Genomic DNA, 16,535 nt, shown 5'->3' on the forward strand with positions numbered 1-16,535 from the left:
CTCAGAATTGTTTGGTAGTTCTCAGAATGTCTGGGAAATTCAAGGATCTTCTGAACAGTTTTTGGAAGGAACTTCTAAGACGTTTTCAAGATTCTTAGAAAGGTCATAAAATTATGGGAAAACCTTCTAACTTCTGAGAAGCTATCGCAATTCCTGAGAAGTACTCGGATATCGTGGGAAGTTCTTGGAATTTCTGAAAGTTCTCGGAACTTCTGAAAGTTCTCCGAACTTCTGAAAGTTCTCGGAACTTCTGAAAGTTCTCGGAACTTCTGAGAAGTTCTTGGAAATTCTTAGAAGATCTAGGAAAATGTGTAAATTTCTCGGAATATTTGGGAAGTTCTCGGAATTTCCTATTCTTCGTATCTTCTGGAAAGATTTCGAAATTCATGGGACGATATTTGAATTATTGTCAAGATCTCTGAACTTCTGAGAAGTTCTTAGAATTTCTAAAGAAATTACAGATCTTCTGCAAAATTCTCATTATTTCTGGAAAGTTCTCTGAACTTCTGAGAAGTTCTTGGAATTTCGGTGAAATCCGCCGGTCTTTTGGGAATCTCTCGGAATTTTCGGAAAGTTCTCGGAATTTCAGGGAAATTCAAGGATCTTCTTAACAGTTCTTGGAAGGAACTTTTTGAGATTTCTAGATCAATTGCAGATCTTCTGCGAAGCTCTCAGAATTTCTGGAAAGTTCTCTGAACTTCTGCAGGGTTCGCGGAATTTCTGTGAAATTCGTCGTTCTTCTGGGAAGTTCTCGCAATTTTGGATAGATCTCGGAATTTTCGGGATATTCAAGGATCTTCTGAACTGTTCTTGGAAGAACATTTTAGGAAGTTTTCAGGATTTTTAGAAAAGTCATAAAATTCTGTGAAAACCTTCTAATTTCTGCGAAATTATCGCAATTCTTGAGAACTACTCGGATATTGTGGGAAGTTCTCGGAAACTCTGGAAAGATCAAGGAAAATGTGGAAAATTCTCGGAATGTCTGGAAAGTTCTCAGAATTTCCTAGTGTCTTACATTCTGGGTAATTCCCGAATCTTCTGGAAAGTTACCAAATCTTCTGGAAAGATTTCTAAATTTATGGGACGTTTTTTGAATTATTGTCAAGTTCTCTGAACTTCTGAGAAGATCTTAGGATTTCTAAAATAATTGCAGATCTTCTGCGAACTTCTCAGAATTTCTGGAAATTTCTCAGAATTTCTGGAAAGTTCTCTAAATTTCTGGGAAATCCAAGGATCTTCTGAAGTACTTGGAACTTCAAAGAAGTTTTCATGATTTTTAGAAATGTCATGAAAATTTTGGAGCTTCTGAGAAGTTATCGCAATTCCTGAGACGTACTCGGATCATGTGAAAAGTTCTTGGAACTTCTGGGAGATTCTTGGATGCTCTGAGAAGATCAAGACAAATGTGGAAAGTTCTTGGAATGTTTGGGAACATTTTCAGAATCCTGGATAATTTCCTTAACTTCTGGAAATTTATCGCATCTTCTGGAGGATTTCTAAATTTTTGGAATGTTCTCGGAACTATTGTCAAGTTCTCTGAACTTCGGAGAAGTTCTTAGAATTTCTAGAGAAATTACAGATCTTCTGCGAAGTTTTCAGAATTTCTGGAAAGTTCTCTGAACTTCTGAGAAGTTCTAGGAAGCTCTATGAAATTGACCGGTCTTCTGGAAAGTTCTCGGAATTTTTGAAAAGTTCTCGGAATCTTTGGGAAATTCAATGATCTTCTTCTTCTTGGAAAGCACTTTAAGAAAGTTTTCAGGATTTCTAGAAATGTCATGAAAATTCTTGGACAACTTTCTAACTTCTGAGAAGTTAACCCAATTCCTGAGAAGTACTTGAATCTTGTAAGAAGTTTTCGGAACTTCTGGGAAATTTTTGGATGCTCTGAGAAGATCTAAGAAAATGTTTGAATGAAAGTTTTTGGAATGTTTGGGATGTTCTCGGAATTCTGGGTAATTTCCTTAAATTCTGGAAATTTATCGCATCTTCTGGAAGATTTCTAAATTTATGGAACGTTCTCGGAATTATTGTCAAGTTCTCTGAACTTCGGAGAAGTTCTTGGAATTTCTGTTAAATTGACCGATCTTCTGGGAAAGTTCACGGAATTTCTGGGAAATTCAACGGTCTTCTTCTTCTTGGAATTGGAGGATTTTTAGAAAGGTCTTGAAAATTCTGGAAAAACCTTATAACTTCCGAGTAGTTATCGCAATTTCCGAAAAGTACTCGGATCTTGTGGGAACTTCTTGGAACTTCTGAGAAAATTTTGGAATATCTGGGAAGATCTAGGAGAATGGGGAATGTTCTCGAAATATTTGGGAAGTTCTCGGAATTTCCTAGTATCTTACAATCTGGGTGATTTCCGAATCTTCCTGAAAGTTCTCGCATCTTCTGGGAAGATTTGGACATTCATGGGACGTTCTTTGAGTTATTTTCAAGTTCTTTGAACTTCTCAGAAGTTCTTGGGATTTCTAGAAAAACTGCAGACTGCAAAGTTCTCAGATTTTCTAAAACGAAGAATTTTTAGATAGGACATGAACATTCTGGGAAAAGCTTCTTACTTCGGAGATGTCCTTGCAATTTCTGAGAAGTACTCGGCTCTGGTGGGAAGTTCTGGCATCTTCTGGGAAAATTTTGAAATTTATGGGACGTTTTTTAAATTATTTTCAAGTTCTTTGAACTTCTGAGAAGTTCTTGGGATTTCTAGAAAAAAAAAATGGAAACTGCGAAGTTCCAGAATTTCTGAAAAGTTCAACTTCTGAAAAGTTCTTGGATCTTCTGGGAAGTTCTCGGAAATTTTGAAAAGTTCTCGGAATTTTTGGGAAATTCAAGGATCTTCTGTACAGCTCTTGGAAGAAACTTCTAGGAAGCTCACAGAAATTGTGAGTAGTTCTCGGATGTTCTTCGAAGTGCAGGCATCTTGTAAGAATCTGTCGGAAATTCTGGGCAGTACTCGGAACTATTTGAAAGTCTTCAGAATTTTTCGGATCATCTGGGAAATTCGCAAATCTTCTAAGAGGTCTCGGAACTTCTGGAAAACTCTCTGAACTGATAGGAAGTTTTCGAAATTGTTGGGAAGTTCTCGCATCTTCTCGGGAAGTTCTCGGAAACTCTGGGAAATTCTTGAATTTTCTGGAAAGTTTATGGAACTTCTGGAGAGCTCTTTGAGCTGATGGGAAGTTTTTGGAATTTATTGTAAATGTACGGATTTTTTGGGCAGTTTTTAAGAGTCCAATTTGAGTCCACAGAAGATAGCATTTTTCATAAGACTTCTAATATACCTATTCAAAAAGTATTGAATATGGTAATTTTTTGTTATTTCAAATTACTTCTAAATTTTGCCATGTATTTTTCCTGAAAAGGGTGTAATTTTTTCCTATAACTTTGCGTCAGACGTCATTTAGATTGAAAGTGAAGTTTTCAAGTCATGATTTGTTGAAAAATATCGAATCGGTACGCCAAAAAGCGCGACGAAATCAACAAAAGTGGGACAAGGCTATTTGCGACGAAATTATTGAGTGTAGCATTTTGATGTCTTCTAGAATGTTTCTTAATTTTAGAGTACTTTATTTCAGTAGTGAAAAATTTTGCTTAAGGGGGGTATACACTCAGATAAAAAAACTGTTTTATGTGTTGTTAAAATTGATCGACATCTATGGAAACATTGTAGATAAAGTCTTTTTAAGAAACTTTGTCCAAGAAGAAAATTTTCTATACATCAAGTGGTCGAAGTTGTAGGCTTAAAATGGAGTACAGACGGTAGTACCCCCTTAAAAAGCGTTTATTTGCGATAACTTTGTTGTTTGAATATTATTATTTTTTCAATATTCTACAAAGTTATCAATGCTTTGAAAATCCACATATTTGCAGAAAGAAGCAAATAACTTTCTCGCTGCAAAGGTAAATCGTAAAACTTTGAGAAAGCTGATTTAGCAAAATATCTTTTGTTCTACAAAGTGCCTGGAGTTTAGATCCTAAAGTTCTACAGCCGATGTCCTGACTACATGTTTGTACCCGTAGAGCTTGGTGATGGATATTGTGGGGATACTTAGATGTAATCTTGTAGTATTTCAGGTTCTCCAAATTAAGTTTTAAAAGTTCTAAAAGCTCAACAACGTCTTATATGCTGTCCTGATTTAGCATTCGAATTCCTTGAGTTTCGTGTTGTTGTGCGATGTCTCGACAAATTTTACGTCAAATTTTCTACAATTGCACAAAACTGAACACCCCTCTATCGGGGCAACCATGAGCCGGTCCCTCAGCCAGCAGCTGCAACGGTAGCAGAATAAGACTAGAAAAGGCCGGCCGCGAAAAAAAATATATACACAAACAAGCGCCTCCAGCAGCCTAGAACACATTAAGCCTAAGTCTCAAGTCGCTGAAACTGAGAGACATCCATATTACACTACAGAAAAGCCACAGAGAGACACAACACAACACAAAACACTGAAGCAAGCCACATGTATTCGTTCCCAGCCGCCTTCTAGTGTCAGAGCCAGTCAGTAGGTTCGGTTCTCGTGGAAAGTGGATCACCTTGAATTGCGCTGAGCTCAGCGCACTTTAGAACACACAAACTCGCTCTACCCCTCCACCTCCACCCCCTGCACCTCCTCCTCCTCCGGCTGAACTACGTGCCTAGCTAGATGAAGGTGGTTTTGTACTTGTGCAAAAGCGGAAAAGATGCGATGGAAGATGTGATGCTGCTATACCTAGAACCTCTCCCCGCCAGCAGGGTTTCTTTCGCTAACCATAGTCGCAGAACTGGTCACGACTTTCGGCTTTGATTGCAATCGCTCTGAGCTCTGATCATCATCATCATCAATTAAGTAACCATCGATACCGGTTACTCGCAACTACGATGATCATCACACCAGTCTAGGCTGGTTCGGAATTCCTCGAACCCAAATCGGGAACATTCCCCAGAACCCAATACTAATCAAGATACTTACTGCAGTCGGACTCGTCCGTTCCGTCCACACAGTCGACGGTCATGTCGCACTTGTAGTGCGGTGGTATGCAGTACGTCTTGTTGAACACGTACTGGCCGCAGCTGATCTGGCCCTGCTCGCATTCCGGGGGAGCTGTAATGATTGAGGGATATTTTTTTTTATTTTACATTTGTGTGTGCAGAAATAGAAATATTTTATGGAACAGCTTTGGTTGCGGTAAATCAGGCCGGTTTAAGCGTTTGTTTGCAGACGGGATTATGGATGTTATGGCGCGCACGGCTGTTTGCAGAATGATACAACTGCATCGGAGAACGGCAGCAGCAATGCAACTTTTCTTTATCAGAGTGGAAGATTTAATGATAATGGAGGGAAATTTGCATTTAAATTAGGATATTTAATGTCTCAGTGGGCTTGGAAAATTTATGGCACTGACATGGTGAGGTGGATTTAGTTGCTTAATTAGGCAGAGATAGTTATACAAACGAGGAGACTTTGAAATGTCGTAATTGTTTATGATTTCCAAGATTGTATAGTACTGTTTTAAAATAAACATTCGTTTTTACAATGTGAATCCATTTAGTTTAAGTTCGCATTTATTAGTTGAGAATAGTTATCTCATTAGGGTTGTAACAGTTCTCCATAGGAAAACTGCATATTATTAATGTGGCATGTGTAAAAAACCTACAACATTGATCTTTTCCCTCAGATCTAGATTGATACTAGCGCTGACTAGTGGGATATTTCCGAATTAAATAGTTTATTGATCTACTAGACTTTGTCAATCTGAACAATTTTTCCGGAGATAGAGAGAGATCGAAGTAGGTCGCGCTGAAGAAGTGACGTTTTTTTAATTTTGCAGTTCATCGGATCGGATCTTAAGCTTAAGAATCACGAGGAGGATCATTCGGGTGAGACCCTTTCTTTGTATTTTTTTGCATTATATTTCTATTAGTATTCATAACAACTTTACCAAAAACGTTAAAGTAGATACATGACAGTTGCCAGTATGCAATCTTCGAATTATTCCGTTACAAACGCAGCGCAACGGAACAACTTTGCCGGAGATAGAAAACTTCTATCTAGAAAATATTTCCAGCTTTGTATGTACAGTCATCTCTCCACAAGTAGATATTCTAGCGTTCAGAATCATAAGGGCCTAACTGCGATGATCGGTGCTCTTCATCGATTTTATCTTTTCTCAATTAACTCGGCTGGATTAACATTGCTCAGTGCGTTTGATGTTGCTTTTGCTAGCTAATACAATCTTTCACTAAACTGTAATGTAATAATTTCCGAAAATTGGTTAACTAAACTGTGGGGCCGTTCATAAACTACGTAGGTACCGACGGGAAAATTGTCGACACTCCCAGCGTCCCGATTAACATGGGTTCAAAGGCAACCAACACAATCAAAACTGTCCGACTGGATGGTCGTCCCAGCGACGATCTATTCTGGATCTACTTATCCACTTTCCATCCAACATCCTCGGAGAGCCAGTTGCGGGACTTGTTACTGAGTGTCTCGACTTAACCAATGTGCAACCAAAGGTGGTGAAACTGGTTTCAAAGGGGAAGGACTTCAACTCGCAAAGTAGGCTTAAGTGACCAGCTGAAAGAAAACCATTCCGCATTCAACGATAAAACTCATTTCCAAGTTCCATAAAGTTGCAATAAAGTTCAGACAGAAGTTTCAAGTTCCATAAACTTCGAATAAAGTTCCGACAGAACTTTCAAGTTCCATAAAGTTCAAATAGAGTTTCGACAGTACTTTCTTCGCAAGCAACCAAAAGTACTTTCTTTCAAGTTCTATAAAGTGCATATAAAGTTTCAACACAACTTTCTGGCTACTTTAGAAGCTATAGAAAGCACACGAGGAATTTCAGGCTCCAAAAAGTTCCGATGCGTACTACTAGCAAACTTGAAGTTCAAAAAAAGCATCCCTGAGCACTTAGGAACTTCAAGTAAGGCTGAAAACAAAGTTCCAAACAGATTCCAGCCGGAACTTCTTAGCAACTTTAAAGTATCTTAAAAATTCCCTGCGGAACTTCTTAGCAACTTGAAAGTTTCTAAAAGGTCCATCATAGCCCACATGAAGCAATCCGCACAAGTCTTTTAAGGAACAAAAATGTATGTACGTAAACAGTGATGCAAAATATCATGACACTCACGTGACACTCGTCTTCGCATCAACTGACTATCGCTGACAGATCGTTTTGTCACGCAGTGAGAGTTAGAGCCATGGCAAACAACAATCAACAGTAATGGTCGCTGCTCACAAGCAAAACGTTACACTCGCTGCTGATGATGAAAAGGATGGAAATTTTGTTTTCTGAATCAAAAGAATTACATAGCTAAGGTGCTGTCACGTTTCCAAATGGAAAATGCGAAGGTTTTTAAAGACCGGCTTTCTCCAACAAAAGGAGGAATAAGCCAATATCAGTTCCAGAGTTTGGTAGATGCTTTGTAGTATATTGCCGTCAACACCAGACCCGATAGGGCGATTGCAACCTATGTACTTGGAAGGCGGGTATCGAAACCAACTAAAGCCGACTGGAACGAAGCTAACAGAGTTTTGCGGTATCTCAAGGGCACAATAGACCACGAACTACTTTTGGGATACACAAAACACTTCAAACTAGAATGCTTTGCTGACGCAGACTGGGCTGGCAAAGTCGGTGAACGGAAATCAAATACCGGTTAAATTTTCAAGCTATGTGGTGGACTGATCAATGGGAGATGCAGGAAATAGACTGGAGTTTCGTTATCCAGCACAGAAGCAGAATACATGGCACTTGCGGAATGTCTACAAGAACTACAGTGGGTTCGCAAATTAATGGACGACCTTGGCGAGAAACTGAAGTTACCTGTGCTGGTCAACGAGGACAATCTGAGTTGTATTGCTCTTTCCGATGCAGATAGAACCACTCAAAAGTCAAAACCCTTTGACACAAAATACTGTTTTGTGGAGGACCTTGTGGAGAACTGTATTGTAACTATCCAATATTACATTACGGACAAGATGGTAGCAGACCTGTTAAACCATCCTTAAGGAGCAGTCAAGTTGAAGCAGTCACGAGAAACTATTGGAATTAAATCGCCCAATGTTGAGGAATAGTGTAAAAACGTAGCAACATATCGAAAGCTCCAAACCTCACTGAAACAAGTCATGTTTCCAATTCGCTCTAGCTTCATAACTCAATCAGATTGAGACTGCCGAGCTGTAATTACGATGCAGTGGTTTTAACAGAAACCTAGCTTCGACCGGACATATCCGACTGTGAACTTTCGACGGACTACCATATATTCCTTAGCAGTCAAATTGGTGCACCCTTGCTCCTTGGTTTTGTTGGAAAACTGTGGTCAGCTCGAGCAGGTCATTGTCCGAATTAGTTTGGAGAAACGCTCACTGTTCATCTCCGGAATATACGTTCGCCCTTTATCAGGTCCGGAGCTCTACAAGTCCCATGCCGTAGCTATACGGAATATTTCAGAGACGTCCTTGAGCGATGATATCATCATGAGTGATTATAATCTCCCTCTTTTACTCTGGAATTTGGACGAGAACATGAACGGCCTATCTGCCTTCAAACTCTCTTACCGAAGAAATGGTTGCTAATGATCTATTTCAGGTAAATACAAATTGCAAGCTGCTTGATTTGGCATGCACTACCAATCCAGACGTTTTGTATCTCCTTGAACCAGCGCTTCCACTGCATAATGTTGAAATCCATCACAGGCCATTCCTTCTGAACCTCGATGTGCACTTCAATCAGTTCTACGAAAAACTGCACGCAATTTTCCACGAGTGTGTTCCTCTTCGTAGACCTTTCTCCGGCTACTCCGCGTGGAACCCCGGGTGGAATACAGAGGAATGCGGAATGCGTCACCTCTGCAACAAACTCCCGCAAACTGTTTTTCACACTGACACAGTCAAACCTGAGACGTAAGCCATCGAATTTCTGGAAATTCGTGAAGTCGCAAGGGATGTGCAATCGCCTACCCAACACAGTTGTTCTAGACGGCGTAACCGCAACATTGCCGGAAGAGATCGCACATTGGTTTGCCACGTTTTTTCAAGGTGTTTATCGTGCAAGGCACCCAAGCTTGGCAGCTCCCGCTTCCAGTGTCAACGATTAACATGAATATGACTTGAATTTCCCCATACGGCGGTTCACGCCAGATGATGTCCATACAGTTTTGAACGATCTTAATGCATCAAAGGCCCCGGATTTGACGGAATTCATCCGTACTTCCTGAAATACTGCGCTCGCTCGCTAGTTTTCCAGATTTGCTGTATATTCAACCGTTTGCTCTCCAAGAGGACGATCCCCAGCATATGGAATGGAACTGCGTAATCGTAATCACGCTGACAGCTATCGGGGTATTTCATTTCTATACTGCATTAGCAAGGCTTTCGAAACCCTAGTGCACGGAGCACTTTACAGTGTTGTTCATTCTTTAAGCTGGGTTAGACAAGGCAAGTCAAATGATCAACTCAGTTGAATTCAGTTGGCTTGAAAAGTTGAGCCTGGTTTAACTTTTTTCAATTTAAGTGAGTTGATCAGGTCAGTTGAATGGCATGGTTTACACGTTCAATTCGCGTTCAAGTCAGTTGAATTCAACTGATTTGATCAATTGACTTGCCCTGTCTAAACCCAGCTTTAATATCGGAGTATCAACATGGGTTTGTTCAACATCGTTCTACATCCACGAGTCTCAAGGTGCTATACCAACACACTGTTCCGATGAGGTCAAACCTCGCATTCAGGTTGACTCGGTCTACAATGATTTTTCAAAAGCGTTTGACGCACGTGCTTGTGAAAAAGTGAACGCTGTAGGACTCTTCTTGGCTGGTTGACTGGATTCGGTCTTACCCGACGAATTGTAATGCTTTCGTGTCGTAAAACTCTACTCGTTCGGAATCGTTTTCAATCACTTCCGGTGTACCACAAGGCAGTGTGCTGGGACCATTGATTTTCGTATTGTTAGTAAATGATTAGTGTCCACGTATCTCATCATTCAAGCAGCTGTTTGTCGATGACCTGAAAATGTACAGAACCATCGGTTCCATCCTCGACTGTATAGCACCTTCAGCGTGATATTGACAATTTATTGCTATGGTGTAGTGAAAATGAAATGAAATTCCCGTCGCTGCGTCCCTATCAATCACTAGTACACACTGGAATCTGTACCATTGGAACGAGTGTCATCAATTCTTGATCTAGGGCCTACGATTGACTCGAAGTTGAGGTTTAACAATCATGTAGCGGTGGTTACTTCGAAGGCATATGATGTTCTCGGTTTGATTCGGCAGTACACGGATATCTACGCCCAGAAGACGGTGTATTGTACTCTGGTAAGGAGCCTCCTAGAATATATTGCTCCGATCTGGGCTCCGTTGTTATACCTCACTCGTTTTAAAAGTTGAACGAATACAAAGACTGTTCATCACGTTCACACTACGTAATATGCCAAGGTGTGATCCCGGGCACGTTCCTGGCAACACCGCTCGTTGTGCATTGTTAAACTTAGAAACGTTAAATTAATGGCGTAAAATGATTCAGCAACCACTTGGCGCAAACATCGATTGCCCTCAATTGCTTCAGGAAATTCCTCTCTATGTACCACCGCGGCAACTGCTGTACCGGCACATAGAACCATCTATGGTCAGAATCCACTAAATTCCTGCTTGAAAGCCTTCAACGACGTTGGTGTTAATTACGATTTTACTATTTCTAAGAATGTTTAAAAAAATAAAATTAAGAATAGGTAGAGTAGTCTTTAAGATTCAATCGAAGACGAAACAGCAAGAAATAAATAAATAATTCCTCGGAAATTCTTGGACTAATTCCTGCAACAAATTAAAGGAACTGGTCTGAAATTCTCTGATCATCCTTCAATTAATCGGAACAACCCTGAAAATTACGAAATTGCCTAAAAATTACAAAACTTCTCAAGTTCTCTAGACTTCTCTGAGGATGAAACTGTAGTTTTCGGAAATTCACTGAGTTTCTAGTTAAGTTAATTAAACTGAATTGAGGTTTATTCACCATATGTGATGATCCCGAAGCTACCCGGAAGTTCACGCAATTCACCTGAAGATTTTCCCATAAAATCTCTGGACTTCTGTGAAGTTCCCAAATTATATATAAAGCTTTCTAGATTTCTGAGGATTTATCTGGACTTTTCAGAAATTCCCAGAACTCTCAAAGTTTCTCGAAATTTTCATGACCTGATGAAGCTGTCCAGGATTAATCGGAACAAACCCTTACAGATCTTTAAACTTCCCCGAAATGCTGTCCTGAAGTTATTGGGACTGATATTAAGATCTCTGAGCTTGCCTGAGACCTCTAAAGAATTCGTAGTTTTTCTCAAGTTCTGTGGAGTGCTCTGAAGTTTTCATGGCTTCCCTGAATTTCTAAGATTTTTTTTTCTAAAGTTCCAGCAGTTTCATTGAAGCTTCCCTCCAGTGATCAAAGTTTCATAGCAGTTCCCAAATCTTACCTTATTATCCCGCAGTCTGTTCTTCCCCGAAATCCTCGGTATTTGCTTTCATTCCTCGGACCTGAATTTAAGCTTCTAAAAACTGTATGGACCACTCTGATGTTCTCTAATCTTTCCGTAAATTCTCGTGAACCTTCTGAGGATGTTTCTGGAATACCCCTGACATTATTTTAGGATCTTCCTTCACAGGACAGTGGTCTTTTGCGTGAGAGGAATCACCACAATTTATGCATTTAGCCGGCATGTAGCATTTTTTTTTGTTCCGTGACCCCATTCCTGGCACTTAGGACACTGGGTGAGCTTTTGAAAATTTCCCTTAGTCTTCCTGAAGTATTCCTAAGGCATTAAGGTTGTTTAGTTCACCAGAGTTGAAGAGAACTAAAATCCCGTTTCGCGAATCGCCAGTACAGGTTTTCATTTTCATTTTGGGGAGGGCCTTTCAAGACGACCTTGAACAGACGTTCAGTTTTAATGTCGTACGAAAAACATTTGTGTTGCTTCTCAGTAAGATACTTGAGAAGACGTTTGAATCCGTCCAAGGTTTCAGCCAATACACGGCATTCACCCCGACGGACAATTTGAAGAGAACACTTGAATTTAATGAGTTCAAAAGTTCCGTGTAAAGAGCATGGAAATCGGAAGTGGTTATCACTATAGGAGGGACCTTTTTCTTCTTGGCATGGACTGAACTCATTGGCTATATTTTTTAATACCATACTGGCATCTGTTAAATATTCGAACAATGTTATATTTTGGATTTGAAGAAGGAGTCTTCCAAAACCCTATCTCAGGCAAGTACGACGTTATTTCGAACAATCCTTCCTGAAATGTATTATGATAACAGCCGATTATTTCCGATAAAAGCACAAACTGTTTTATTCAACTCGACATTCGGACGCACACTTGCCACTAGCCTTGTGGAAGCCCCTGATCCTATCATCGCAGTCGAGCCTATGCTGCCAGCGTTCAACAGTCGTCCCAGAGGGGGTCTTCCAAACTCCAACCGTAGGCAAGTACAATCAGCAAGCAACAACTGCACTGCCTGAAAAATTCTTGGTTTCCAGAGTGCCATTGTATATGTCTGCTCCTAGACAATTGTGGTCTGAAAATGACATTAACAGCAGAGTTGCGACCTATCACAATCACGATCGCCAAACAGCTGATGGTAGTAACGATTTGTACATTCCTATCAATGTGCTCGTCGAAGCTCTTTCCATGACCATCCATAAAGTTGACGAAAGAAGTAAAAAGCAACTGGTGAATGTCGTTATCTGTTGTGATCCATCACCGATCTGGTCATTTCCGACAATCACGATACTCATCTGTGCTCGTTTTGAAGCAGTTGCTGCTTTGCTTGCTTATGTGAGTGTGTTGGTCAGTGAGCCCAACAGCTTCCGTTTCATGTTACCTGCTTTGTTTGTAACTCACACAGTCGTGCCTGCCGAGACGAACTTGGAATGCGTAGGCATTGTTTTCATTTTCTTCTGTCGTTTCGCTTTTTCTCATGATCGTACTGTAGAAGTTTTCACTGTCGTCGTTGTGCTTTACATCATCAGCAGCGAGTGTAACGTTTTGCTTGTGAGCAGCGACCATTACTGGTGATTTTTGTTTGCCATGGCTCTAACTCTCACTGCGTGACAAAACGATCTGTCAGCGATAGTCGGTTGATGCGAAGACGAGTGTCACGTGAGTGTCATGATATTTTGCATCACTGATTAATAGTATACCAGCCCACCATACCAGAAGCCGAGACGCTCCACTGAAAATTCACAGGATGCATCCAGATCCTCTGATCTAGTCCTGCCGAAGATTGACGACGTACTCATTATGATTAATCAACTTCTGTTTGTTTACTGGGATGCACTGCCGTTGGCATTTTGGAAGCCCCCGAGCCCCCCGCCACAGTCGAGCCATTCCCTCCAGCGACCTGCAGCCGTCCCGGCCCTGTTTACGGGCCTGGTGAAGGGGTCTTCCAACCACTCGTTTGCGGCAAGTATGAACTCGTCCATGTGAATTCAATTGTTGATCCACCACTTGGTTTCAGTTCATCTTCGCTTATGGCCACCACTTCGAGCCTTTCTAAGCCAGGTGATCTTTCACTACCTGATAGTTTACCATTCTCTCGTTCGGATCCTGGACAAGTTACCATTGACACGGCTCGCACCGAACCCTCTAGCGATTTACGAGTCTACTATCAGAACACCAGGGCGCTCATGACTAAATTGGACGATGTTTATCTGGCTACGCTTGACGGGGAATATGACGTTTATGTATTCACGGAAACTTGGCTCGATGGGAGGATCAATTCAGTGCAACTGTTTGGTGACTCTTTTACTGTCTACAGATTAACCGTAATTCATCCATCAGCATTCGTACTCGCGGTGGTGGTGTCCTCATCGCTGTTTCCAACGCATTCGCTTCCTGCGTGATCGTCGACGAACTATTTACTACAATTGAAGCGGTTTGGGTTAAGGTCAGCCTCACACAGAGGAACATCCTCATTGGAGCGGTGTATATTCCCCCTGAACGTTGACATGACTGCAGCAGATGGCGCGGCTTTTTATGGACTGAGCCAGATAAACCTTATTCCCAATTTCAAGTCTTGTTTTCTTGACTAGGTTTTTGTAAGCGAAAGTGCGCTTCTGGACTGTGTCGTCGCTGAAGCGCCTGACGTCATCGTTCCTCTTGACAAGTTCCACCCTGCTTTGGATATATCTATAGCGAACGGATCTCAAATTCGTTTTGATGAAACCTTGACTGCCACTCGGCTCAATTTCCGGAAGACCGATTTCCGTTTGCTGAGGCGTTCCTTGTCCCGGATCGACTGGAACGTGACCTTGATATCGATACAGCAGTCGCTCGCTATAATTGCCTTTTTCGCGACTGTGTTTGTGCTTCAGTACCGAAGTGCCTACCTCCAAGAAAACCGCCTTGGTCTAACCTTAGAAGTAACTCTAAGACTAGAAGGTCCCGAAGAAACGTGCTCAACTTTTTGGCTCAGCTCTGGTTTGCTCTTCGGTCCCAAGCTAATCGATGCACCCCTCGTAACATAGGAAAATCCAGGAACCCCTCATTTTATCTTTCAAACTTTCATAGCGTATCAAAACAAACATATCGTTGTACTAGAATTTCGACTAGAATGGGGTACGTTAATCGATTTGCTTGGGACCAATAGGCTAGTCAAGTAGTAAAAACAAATCATCATTTTCACCAGGTGCGAACGTCATTCCATCTGGTGTTCTAAAAAAATGCTCCGATATCTTAGCTGCTCCGTTGTCCTTGCTATTCAACCTGTCACTTCGTCAGCAGAAATTTCCCGCACTATGGAAACGCTCTACTATGTCCCCTGTTTTCAAGAAAGGAGACAAACGCAATGTGGAAAACTACCGTGGGATTGAATCTAAGTTGTATTGTATCTCTGATGCCATTTAGATTAGAAGCAGTGTTGGCAAAATCAGCAATCAATTGATATTTTTCCGCTTTCATGCGCTCGCAATATCACGCGTGATATTGGAACAAAATATGATGCTTGATATTGATTTTACAAGCTCCTTTGATATTGCGAGACTATTTACAACGTTCAAAAATCCAGCTGGGTGGCATCCCTATCTTGTTTGCCTTGCCTTGAAAAGAGCTAACATCGCTGCGGGCCCCAAATTGCGGGCCCCACTGACAGCTCATAATTTGTAAACAAATAGAAGATTCAAGCCAGAATTTCAAAAAAGGCGTGACTGATATTATGGATATTCTTAATATTTTTGCTTACATTTTGTAAAAAATAAACCTAGGACTCATAAAATATTATTTTCTGATTTTCTACCACGAAGTCAACCATTTATATGGCATAAAAGGGAAAATAATTTCATATGATAAAAATAAGAAAATTCAGTCACGCCATTTTTGCAGTTCACACTGGAATTGTGACGTTTCAGCTGTTGGTTTCAATAACATGGCGGCATGTCACCCAGCTGCAAAAAACAAAGTTGAGAGTTGACTCGACACAAAAATGATTCCGTTGCACATCGTTTTCTTAGAAAGAGAAAGTATCTTTTGCTATCTCTTTTTACTTTTCACCGATGGCAGACACGAAGTGACTGCTGCCAGTCGTTATGGAAGTTTCGGTTGCATTTGGGTGTAAAGCAAAAATCATGAAACGCAGTCTCACCACAGACGTTTTCGTGCTATGATGTATTACAAAAACTAAATTAAAAACAAACGGCATTTGGGATGCATTTGCTAGATTTAAAATGGCATAATTATAGCATTAATGTGAATACAAACAAACAATTGTGCAAAGCTTCAGGCAAATCGTAGCAAGTAGAGTTTGAGATTATTTTTATAGCTATTGAACTGCTGAAACTGCTCCACTTGTCTAACTCTTCATTTGACCGTTTCAGAGTAATTCTTCAGCTTCCTATTATCCTATTTTGCTTTGTTTCTGCGTTTAAAATTATATATAAATGTCCTCATTGAAAGTATTCATGAAGACATAATAATATCATTCAAATCATCATATTTGCTAAATTGATCCGTCCTAATTTCCACACACACACACACCACAGACAAATCAAACGTCTGATTCCCAAGTGTGTTACGTTCAACCCAATTACGCAAGCGCCACTTCGCAGCTCATAAAACACGGAAACATACCAATTGGCAGCCGTGCGTTCAAGAAAAAGGAACCTCACCCGATCGACGTGGTTTGCAGAAAATCTATCTACTGAAATGCATTTACGATTACCAGCCAATCGAACCGGCGCGCCGTGCGGCTAGTTAATGGGCGCCATACCTCGCACACGTGTTCAATCACGTGTTCGAAAGCATCCGCAAGTGTTTCTTGTTGCTTTGACTCTATGCTGTTTGCTATTTTTCTCCTGATTTTCCAGCTATTGTTTGGGTTTGTTTTCCCCTCCCCCCCGTCCCCTTTGCTCTGACTCAATCAAACCAACAAGGCAAGTGTTCGACGGGTGCGAACATCCCTTCTTCTAACTCGCATAATGCCCGGCAATTACGGCTCATTATCGCCCTGCAAAGCTGTTCCATACACGATTGCTATTTCTACAACAAAAACACTAATTCTTCTGTG

General features: G+C 40.9%; 1 protein-coding gene across 4 annotated transcripts in view; it reads right to left on the reverse strand.

The window, feature by feature from the left end:
* The window catches only part of mgl (megalin), a 208,828-nt gene that overhangs the window by 19,235 nt on the left and 173,058 nt on the right, over window positions 1–16,535 (reverse strand). For all 4 annotated transcript variants that reach the window (XM_065229285.1, XM_065229286.1, XM_065229284.1 and 1 more), the window contains exon 4: window positions 4,947–5,078. In XM_065229285.1, coding sequence (XP_065085357.1) covers window positions 4,947–5,078 — 132 coding nt within the window. The remainder of the gene's footprint in view (window positions 1–4,946; window positions 5,079–16,535) is intronic.

This window comes from Ochlerotatus camptorhynchus, unplaced genomic scaffold (genome assembly GCF_037179485.1).
Source record: "Ochlerotatus camptorhynchus isolate MF236.1 unplaced genomic scaffold, CSIRO-AGI_Acam_v1.1 ptg000313l, whole genome shotgun sequence".
NCBI lineage: Eukaryota > Metazoa > Arthropoda > Insecta > Diptera > Culicidae > Ochlerotatus > Ochlerotatus camptorhynchus.